This window comes from Cannabis sativa, chromosome 6, assembly GCF_029168945.1.
Source record: "Cannabis sativa cultivar Pink pepper isolate KNU-18-1 chromosome 6, ASM2916894v1, whole genome shotgun sequence".
Classification (NCBI taxonomy): Eukaryota; Viridiplantae; Streptophyta; class Magnoliopsida; order Rosales; family Cannabaceae; genus Cannabis; species Cannabis sativa.
In genome coordinates, this window is record NC_083606.1 from 64,714,615 (window position 1) to 64,724,817 (window position 10,203).

Sequence of the window (10,203 nt, forward strand, 5' to 3'; positions counted from 1 at the left end):
GTAATCTTTCTTTAAAATTACCAGTAACCTCCTTACCCCAAAAGCCTGTTTGTCCCCACAAAACTGAATTTTATGCATAACATCATTAGATTCACAAATCTCCCAACTATCCTTTACAATCTGATAACAAAGAGATTCCCTCAGCTATTCTTAAGTCATTAATTTTTTATTTAAAAAAAAATAAATATACCAATTAAAAATTAACACATGAATAATAACTTAACATTTAACGATGATTTTCCATATGACATACTTAATTCAAAAACAACACACTATAAAATCTACATGAAAATACACACATTATTATTTATTAATGTAAATATATTAAGTTAGTTAAAAATCTATCTTGAGTTGTCCCATCCATTAATTAAATCCCATGTCAAACTATCAACCCATCAGTGTAAGTGAGTTGGGATAGTTGGGATTTGGTTTCCAACAATAATGTATATAGATTATAGATGTATAGCATAAATAAAAGTTTTAATTATATAAAAATGTATTCCTAAAATCAAATGTATAACATAAGAATTCTAATAAATATATAATTAATTACAAGTTCAAGACACAAATACATAATAATAATAATAATAATAATAATAATAATAATAATAATAATAATAATAATAATGAAGTGATTGATGGGTAACTAATAGACCATTGGATAGTGGCGAGCATATCTACAGAAGTGAAGTGTTTTAGAGGGAACGCAGCGACCATGAGAAATGATTTTATAGTCATATGAAACTTTAGCTTCATAGTAACGGTGCCATGCTCCTAACACACCCATTGTTACATAGTAATTACTACTACGAAGTTTTAGTATTCTATTCACTCTCACAATCTTCTGAAACTCAAGCTTCTCACCCTGCATTCCATTCCATATTAATATCATAAAAATATGCATGTATATACATTAATTATTATTCAAAGAAAGAAAGAAACAAAGGGACCTTGTCGTTGTCAGCGTTATACTGTTCGATTGCCCATTTAGCAAGCTCTTGGGCTCTGGGATCATCTACCGAACATGATCTAACAAGATCAAGCCTGACTTCTTCTAGTTCCGGATAAGAATCTATATAAAACCCCTAAGATAAAGTTCAAAAAAAAACACACACATGCACAATTAGTTCTTCATTTGTTAGTGTTATGAAGTTGACATAAACTTGTGTGTTAGTTAACAAGGTAAAAAAGTAATCAAAACGAGAGGTAGGCTGCCACTGTATGAATTGGGCAGTATATAGAGGAGATGGGATTGAATTGGTGGGGTGGAAATTGTATGGGATTGAGCTTTGGCTTTTGGGAGAGTTGACCTCAGCCTCACTTAAATAGCATAGGCAAGAAAAGCAAAACAAACAAACTTAGGACATAAGCCTAGTGCCCCTATTTGTTCTCTTTGTCATTTTGCTCACCTATTAATAATCCAATATCTGCTCTGTCTATTATTTTCAAACTACTTTCTCTTCCCTGTTTGGTCTATTTTCTAGTATCTTTCAGTTCTAGTGCGTTGGGCATGCAGCAGCAAATTCATATATACTCCATGAAGCAAGATCACCACCATCACTAAGCTCAACTCCAAAGAAAATGAGGAATTTGAGAGATGTCTATGAAATATTCAATTTTGGTATTGTTGAACCATAAATTCTCTAAGAATGTTGGAGGAATTAAAGCAATGAATGAAGACTTGTTGTTGCTAAAGGCTAATTATGGGTAGGTGCAATGCAAACAAAGAAAGAAATCATATTCTCAACAGCCAGGAGTTGACTTTCATGAAAAGAGTGATATGGGGCTTCTTAATCAATTTCAATTTATCAGCTGATTTGAACCGGTTCTTTAATTTGATAGTGAAAACTATGATTTCTGGTGTGTGCTTATTGTGTGTGAAGATGGGACCTTTAATGGTGTTTATATATTATAGTAGTGCATTTCAATCTAAGATCAATATTGGACCCATGCCATGAGTTGTGGGAAACAATCTTTAATTGATCAGTGTAGTGAAACATCAAGTAATAAAGTACAGAAGACAAATTTAGTAATTAATTAGTAGAGAATGGTAAGTAGAGGAAGAAATTCAAAAGAGGCAGAATGAATGAATATATATAATGCAGATTAGATTACTATATATTTACCTCATAAAACTTCTCTTGGCGGCAGTATACCTTTAGTAGATCTCTAAGATGAGGGGGGGTGTATCCAAAACTAATTTCACATATTTATACATACAAGAGATTTGTCAAATATTGTATATTAATGTAATAAACACACATACACATGATGTACAAAAAAATAATTAAAGAAAGAAACTTACATAATGATATATAGTACATACCCTTGGTTAATGAATTTGACTTGTATGTTTGGTGTAGGAGTAGGATTAGGAGTAGGATATCTAGCGTGCATAATAATCACCGGACTTAGTGATCTCTTCTTCTTCTTCTTCTTCTTCTTCTTCTTGTCCTCCTCGTCCTTTGTTGTTGTTGTTGTTTCAGTAGAAGACTTGTTAGTAGTTGCAGTAGTGGTAGTTTCATTGTTGGTGATCATCAAATCATCATCATCATCAGCATCATGATCGTTATCATTATCATGATGAGGAGGCTTAGTAATAGTAGTAGTTGAGATACTAATATTCTTGTTCTTCTTGTCTTTCTTCTTAGTCTTAGTCTTAGCAGCTAAGTGTGATTGTGAACAAACTCGTAATGAAGGAGGCGTGGGTAGTTCTTGTGTTGCTCCAACTCTACATCTATTCTTAAGCTGAGTCTTAATAATACTTGTTCTACTCATACTTCTATTACTATTATTACTATTATTACTATTACTAGCAGCAGCAGAGAGCGATGTTGCCAACAAACTTCTCAAGAAAAAAGTCATCTTCCAGATATTAACTAATGGACAGTAGTATGGTAACAAAACACAACAACATCGATCTCACCTCATCACCTGGACTGTATACATATTACAACAATTATTAAACATAAATACACAAACACAGATCAAACAATACACAAAAAGAAAACCTTTTTAAACATGTCAAGAGTTTGAAGAACAAGACAATATAATAGTAACTAAAGGGGTGAGAACGAGAAAACATCTGTACAGAAAACAGAGCTGGGTGGTCAGGGAGTATATAATATAATTTAAATATAAACACTGTCACTGAAATTTAGAATACAAATATCATATAATTGATGAGAATACAACCCCAAGCATATTCCTGAAACAATATTATATATCTCAAAAACCCAATCAATCAGACAGAGAGAGAGAGAGAGAGAGAGAGAGTAAGAAGAGGAAAAGCTGTGTTTGAAATGTAGTATACAAACCAATGCATAATCCTGAAGCAATATTACATTTATATCATAGCATTGGGATCGAACGATAAACCAAACCATTACTATTCAACAAAAATTTAAACAAAAAGGAAATCTCTGATTCATAGATGAATAATGTTTTTTTTTTTAAAAAAATAAATATATAAATGAATAATGCTACAGCGAAAGACAGATGGAGTAGACGTTTCGAATTCATACCTCTACTGTGAGTGAAGTTTCAGATACACTATGATCACCAACACCCCAAACCCTAAACGAAATTCCTCTGAGAGAGAGAAGGGCTATATACATGATTTTCTTTAGGGAACCTTGTCATGCTAAAAATAGATTTACCCACTAATTACATAAAATACTACTTTTTATAAACTTTTTACATTTTTATATATATATATATATTTTTTTTACATTTTTACAGTATTTTACAAAAATACAAAAAAAAATAACATCAAAATATAACATAAAAAAATAATATACAAATAACAAAAAAAATAAGAGTACAACATAAAAATATATCAAAAGAGTGTATTTTATGTAAATAAAATATAGGGTGTACACATTTAATATCCGGTGTTTTGTCTAAATACAAGTTTGGTACCCTGTATTTGGTATCCTGTATTTTAAAATTATACCTACTTGGTACACTAAATTCAAATTTTTTTGATAAAATTTTATCAATACAATTAACAGTCTAAAATTTTATGAATTCTGAATTCAAATTTAATTATTTGATTACACATAACTGAAAATTGTTTGGTTAAAATGATAAAATTGTATTAATTAAATTTTACTTTAGGGTAAATATATACAATAAAAAATATAAGGTACTAATTAAGTATAAGGTACCAAATATGTTTTTCATTAAAACACAGGGTACTAAATGAATATATTCCCTAAAATATAAAAGGGAAATTTATAAATTAAATATAGAAATTCAAATATTTTTTTTATTATTTGTCATCGGATTAAAATCTAATAGTTTAATATTTCTAAAATTAATATTTATAGTTAAATTTATTTAATACGCAATATATTATTTTGAGAAATTTTAATTCTATGTTTTTTTTTTTATTTTTATATAATAATATATTAATATTTCTTTTTAAATTTTATATCAATCAATTTTCATGTATGCTTAATTTAAGCATCTTTTTAGGCATCACGATTTCAATTACGTATTTATCTTTTGGAAATTTCGTTGACAACTCGTATTTTATCCTACTGTATGTAACCATTTTAGGGATGTGTCAACAACACAAGTTTTATGTGGTTTTCGAAGGTAGGAAAGTTGGTATTTACACAAAGAGCCGAAGAGCAAGTCAACGGTGTAACTGGAAGCATATATGGCGAGGTTACTGTAGCTTTGGGATTGCCACCAAGGACTTCGAGTTGTACCAGAATATAAAGTACAGAGGAGGTTAGGAGCAAAGCAACCACCTTATGTGGTGGATTTTATTAATTAGCGGTTTGTATGAACGAGTACGTAATCGAACCGTTGACAAGGATGACGTGTACAACGCCTACGCCGTCGGACATTATTTAGGTTGCCTCAGTGGATTAGAGAAGGGGCTATTTTCAAAAATATAAGAAAAATTATTAAGGTTATGATAAATATGGCATACAAAGTAAATGTCACTAAATATGGCATTATCAAACCAATCAAACTAAAAATATGGTTTTTTTTCTAAAAAAAAACTATTTAAAACATTAAAAAGAAATCTGAATTTAAAATTCATACAAAATAAAAACTTAATTAAATTACCATAAAAATATTAAAATTCTCTTCATATTTATTTTTTTAAAAAAATAAAATAAATAAAACTATAGTGATTGTCGAAGTTGTCACTCGTGCTGGAAAAGTCACCGGAGTTTACTGCCGGCACCGAAAAAGTTGTCGGAGTAGTCGCCGGTGCCGAAAAAGTCACCGGAGTTGCTGGCAGCACCGAAAAAGTCGTCAGAATTAGCATTGTCGCTGGAAAAATTACCAAGAAACTGGTTTCTTGATGAAGAAACCAGTTTCTAAGAAACCGGTTTCTTGGTGATTTTTTCGGTAATTTTACCAGTGACAATGCCAAGTCCGACGACTATTCTGGAGTTTGATGTCGGTGCCGAAAAAGTTTCCTGAGTAGTTGCTGGTGTTGGAAAAATCGCCGGAGTTATTGCCGGCGTAAAAAAAGTCGTCAGAATTGGCATTGTCGCCACCAAAATTATTAGAAAAATCATCAAGAAAGTAGTTTTTCATCAAGAAACTGGTTTCTTTACCAAGAAAGTGGTTTCTTCATCAAGGAACTAATTTTGTTAGACAACAATAATAAGATTTTGAAAACAAAACAAAAATGATATACACTGAAAATAATTGAAACCAGTTTCATTAATCTACCAAATAGAGAAAAAAAAATACCAAGAAACCGAAAAAACCAGTTTCTTGGTGATTTTTCTGATAATTTTTCCCGCGACAATGCCAATTCTGACGAATTTCCCAGAGTTTACTGTCGGTACTGGAAAAGTCACCGGAGTAGCTGCCGGTGTATTAGTCGTCAGAGTTGCTACCAACGCTAGAAAATTCGTCAGAATTGCCATTGTCGTCAGAAAAATTACTGGAAAAATTACCAAAAAACTGGTTTCTTCATCAAGAAACCAGAAACTGGAACCAGTTTCTTGGTAATTTTTCCGACGACTATGCCAATTGTGATGACTTTTCTGAAGTATACTGTCGGTGCCGGAAAAGTCGCCGGAGTAGCTGCTAGCGTCAGAAAAGTCGTCAGAATTGGCATTGTCAACGGAAAAATCACCAAGAAACCGATTTCTTAGACTTCAAGAAACAAGTTTCTTGGTGATTTTTCAGTGATTTTTTCGGCGACAATGCCAATTCCGACGAATTTTTTGGCGCCGACAGCAACTTCGACGACTTTTTCGGCACCGACCGCTACTCCGGCAACTTTTTCGGCACCGACCGCTACTCCGGCAACTTTTCCGGCACCGGTAGCAAACTCCGGTGACTTTTCCGGCATCAATGACAAATAAAACTTCCTAAACAAATAAAAACATTAAATATGGGATTTAGAAACCTAATTACATATATATGGCATATCAAATACTATAAAAAAACCTAAAAATAAAAAAATACCATATAAATTGGCCAAACTTAAATGTGTCATATTTATCATAAGAACTTTTAAAATCCCATACTAAGTGTAATTTCCTCAGATCGGTAATGCCACATTGACTGTCACTCCTAGCCAGGGCCGGCCTTGAGCTAAGACGAGGGAGGCGGCGGCCTTAGGCCCCACCGCTCAGGCCCATTTCAAAAAAAAATTAAAATATAGTTAGTAATAAAATAAAGGAATTTTTACATATACCACCTTAATTTCGTTCTAAATTATGAAAATGACGTTTAATATCTAATTGTTAAAAAAATACCGTTCATTTACTATTAATTATTATTTTTAACGTTTAGTGGATTTAGGTCACTGAAATAAGCTCAACAAAAGAAAAAAACCATCTAATGGCAACCCTATTGGGAAATTTACAATAAAAAAAACCATTTTCCATATCTCAATCAAATATTAATAACGTTGCATAGCTTTTTCTTTAAATTTTCTTTTTTTTTTTAATTATTGAATTTAAATTTATTAGCCCTGCCACATTTTTTTTTTTTTAATTTTATTGTTCAACTTTTTTATCTTAATTCTCTTAAACTTTAAAAGTTATTTTTGATCACATTGCTATTCAATTGAGTTTAAAAATATATCGTTATAATCTACTCTTCAATGTCATCATTTCAAAATGTGAGAAGCATATATTTTTTTTACAACTTTTAAAATCAAAAGAACTATTTAGGGTGCGTTTGGGATAGCTTTTAAGAAAGCTAGAAACACTTTTTTAAAAAGCTATCATTCAAAATGTGTATGGTAAAATTAGAAAACTAGCTTTTTTAAGAATTTAAGACAAAATTTTAGCTTTTTGCAAAAGTTGGCCAACACCAACTTTGGGAAATTAGCTTATAAGGGAAGCTATTTTGTTGGTTTAATGAATATTTCACTTGACAAAATTACCCTCATTTAAATTATAAAATTCCTTTTTTACCATTTTATTTTGAGATTCTCTTCTCCCCAATATATCTTTCTCTATTATTTTTATGTAATAGATGATATTTATATAATTTATTTTATTATTATTATTAGTATAAGTATAGCTAATTATTTTATTATATATATTTTTTTTTAAAAAAAATATTATAAGAAAAAAAATTATTGTGATTTGTAATAAAATAAAAAAAAATTATAAATATATTAATATGTATGAACTTATTTAAATAAATTAGATTAAAAATATCATACTTATTTTGGTAATTGTATATTTAATAGCAGGGCAAGTTAGATAGATATTGAAAATGTCGGTAATATTCAAGATTATAGAAATGACCAAAATACCCGTGGGTGGTAAGTGTGCTTTTTGGTGTGTGCAAGGGCGAAATGATCTTTTGCCATTTAGTTATTTTGTCCTTTAGTGAAATACAATAGAATTAGTTTAATTCTAATTTTTAATTTAAGATTATGTTTGATAAATACTAGGTATTATCCCTTTTATTTCAAAAATAGAAAAAAAAAATCAAGAATTCAACCTTTCTCTCTCTCTTGCTCGACCCCTCCAAGAACCAACATCAATTTTGTGGTTTTCTTCAGCTCAATCAGGGTATTCAAGCTAGATTTTAATAGCTCAATCCAAGGTATCCATCAAGCTCCCTTCTCTTTATGTTTTCCTAAGTTCAAGTTAGGTTCTAATATTGCATGAATTTTAGAATTAGGGTTCTGCAAGTTTTTATTATTGTTGTTCTTGTTTTCTGAAGTGAATTTGAGGTTATAATTAAGCTGATTTGAGTTAGGTTTGTTGATTGTTTTGATGTTTGAGCAAGGTTTGAGTTTAAGAACTCAAGCTTTGCTCTCCAATGGTGTTCTTGGATTCTGGGTATATTACTTGAGGTTATTGCTTGATTTTTACTTGTTGTGGCCTAATTAGGAGGTCTGGAAGGTTTGGTGGCATTTGGGATTGATTTGAAGTGTTTTTGGTGTTTCCTGCACTGAACTAGTTGATCAGTTCAGTGGATGTAGGAACTAGAATTCTGATTGGTCCCTAGGAAATCCCATAGAACTGGTCTTCCGGTTGGGGAGCAGATCTGTTGGTTGGGGCAGTTTAGGGAACCCTAGTTTTTCCCCTTTTTGCAATATTTAGGGTATTGCCATGTTATCCATCGATATAGAAACTTTTAGTTTCAATTTTAAGTCCCCAAAAAGTGATTTAGTGTGTCACTCATCTATTTTACGAATATTGTGATTTAGGGACCTGTAAATCGCCGAGCAGCAGTTTTACTCAAGTTGACCGGCACACCTGAATTCAAAAATACGGTAAGATTAGTATAATGATATGAATATGTGTTTACATGTTTAGTGTACATGTTTGTTGAGCCTGTTAGATTACATTGGTAGTAATATCAGTATACGTAAAGTTGTACTGGATACCAATGGATGTATGTTTGGCTCAAGTACGAGATCGACGCTATCACATCAGTATGACTAAAGTATGACTAGAGTACCGAGTATAGGCTGATATTATGGTCGATAGTAATGTCATATGTGTTGGAAATTATTTTACCAGGATCTTAGATCTACTCACAAGTATGTTATTTAACATCCTAAATATGAACTAATAAACACATATAAAGTTAAGAAAACCTTACATTGGTTGCAGCGGAATAATATGTCTCCTTCCACTCAGATCTCTAACCCTTGTATCCTTTCTGTCGCAGAGTATTATCAAGATCTGAGTCCGAATGTCCTTCTCTTTGATTTGGAATCTTCACGATCTTCCAAACTATGATTGAGGTACCACTTGTAGTGTGTGGGTGTTGGAAATTATTTTACCGGGATCTTAGATCTACTCACAAGTATGTTTATTAACATCCTAAATAAGAACTTTCTAAAACGATAAATTAAACACATATAAAGTTAAGAAACCTTACATTGGGTGCAGCGGAATTAAATGACTTTCCGTTCAGATCTCTAACCCTTGTATCCTTTCTGTAGCAGAGTATTATAAAGATCTGAACCTGGATCTCTTTCTCTGAATCCTTGATGCTGAATCTCCCTTGCTGATGATCTTTCTTCACGATCTTCCTCACTATGATTGAGGTATTGCTTGCTGTGTGTGGGCACTACTCTAATCACTAGGGTAAGTTCGAAATATGAAGGAAGAAGAGAGAGAGAGAGAGTGGCGGCCAAGGAAGAGAGAGAAGGCTCAGTTTTTTCTGATTCAGAAAGTGTAATTTTCCTGAAGCCTTCACTATCTATTTATAGCATTCCACTAGGGTTAGGTTTGAATTATTTGGCATTAAAATAATGAAAATATCAACTTAAAAAAGCCTACAAAGGTGGCCGGGCATGGCTTAGTGGATTGGGCCTTGCTTTTTGCAATTTTGCAATTTTAACGCTTTTGTATCTGATTTTCTCAAAAATGTCAATTTCCTAATTCAACCATTTAAATGCCAACTCTAACTATTTAATAACTATAAATAATTATTAAATAATATTTTCATTTATCATATTTATTAATTGAACCATACAAAGTATCATAATTAACAAATATGCCCCTATTAACTCTTTCTTTACAATTTCGCCCTTACTTAGTGAAAATTTCACAAACAGACATAGTCTAACTTGTGAATTATAATTGATTAATCAAAACCAATTACATGAGTCTTACAAACAATATTATCTCAACTAGTGCGGGGACCATGGGTTTTTATAACCGAGCTTCCAATAAGTAGATCAAGAATTTAGCACTAAAATTCACTAACTTATTAATTCTTCGTTGAATCCACGCA

The 10,203-nt window shown here is 31.5% G+C and overlaps 1 protein-coding gene across 2 annotated transcripts; it reads right to left on the reverse strand.

Annotated features, from left to right (window-relative positions):
- Positions 1-461: 461 nt before the first annotated feature.
- Positions 462-3,654, reverse strand: LOC115695466 (uncharacterized). Of its 2 annotated transcripts, XR_009688465.1 has the most exons (6): positions 3,525-3,654; positions 2,327-2,939; positions 2,127-2,196; positions 951-1,085; positions 573-865; positions 462-530 (listed from the first exon to the last, which is right to left on the reverse strand). XR_009688465.1 is itself a non-coding variant. In XM_030622528.2 (5 exons), exons 2-5 carry the CDS (start codon positions 2,863-2,865, stop codon positions 647-649), a joined length of 963 nt encoding a protein of 320 aa, XP_030478388.1. In that variant the 5' UTR covers positions 2,866-2,939; positions 3,525-3,654; the 3' UTR covers positions 462-646. The 2 variants fall into 2 exon arrangements, 1 of the variants encoding a protein (XP_030478388.1); XM_030622528.2 differs by having other exon boundaries at positions 462-865.
- Positions 3,655-10,203: the final 6,549 nt, after the last annotated feature.

Excerpts from the sequence above, each read along its gene's own strand:
- LOC115695466 (XM_030622528.2), bottom strand. The coding sequence starts at position 2,865 with ATGACTTTTTTCTTGAGAAGTTTGTTGGCAACATCGCTCTCTGCTGCT. Across the intron at positions 2,197-2,326 it reads GTCAAATTCATTAACCAAGG|TTTTGGATACACCCCCCCTC; the intron begins GTATGTACTATA and ends ATGTGAAATTAG. Across the intron at positions 866-950 it reads ATAACGCTGACAACGACAAG|GGTGAGAAGCTTGAGTTTCA; the intron begins GTCCCTTTGTTT and ends AATGGAATGCAG.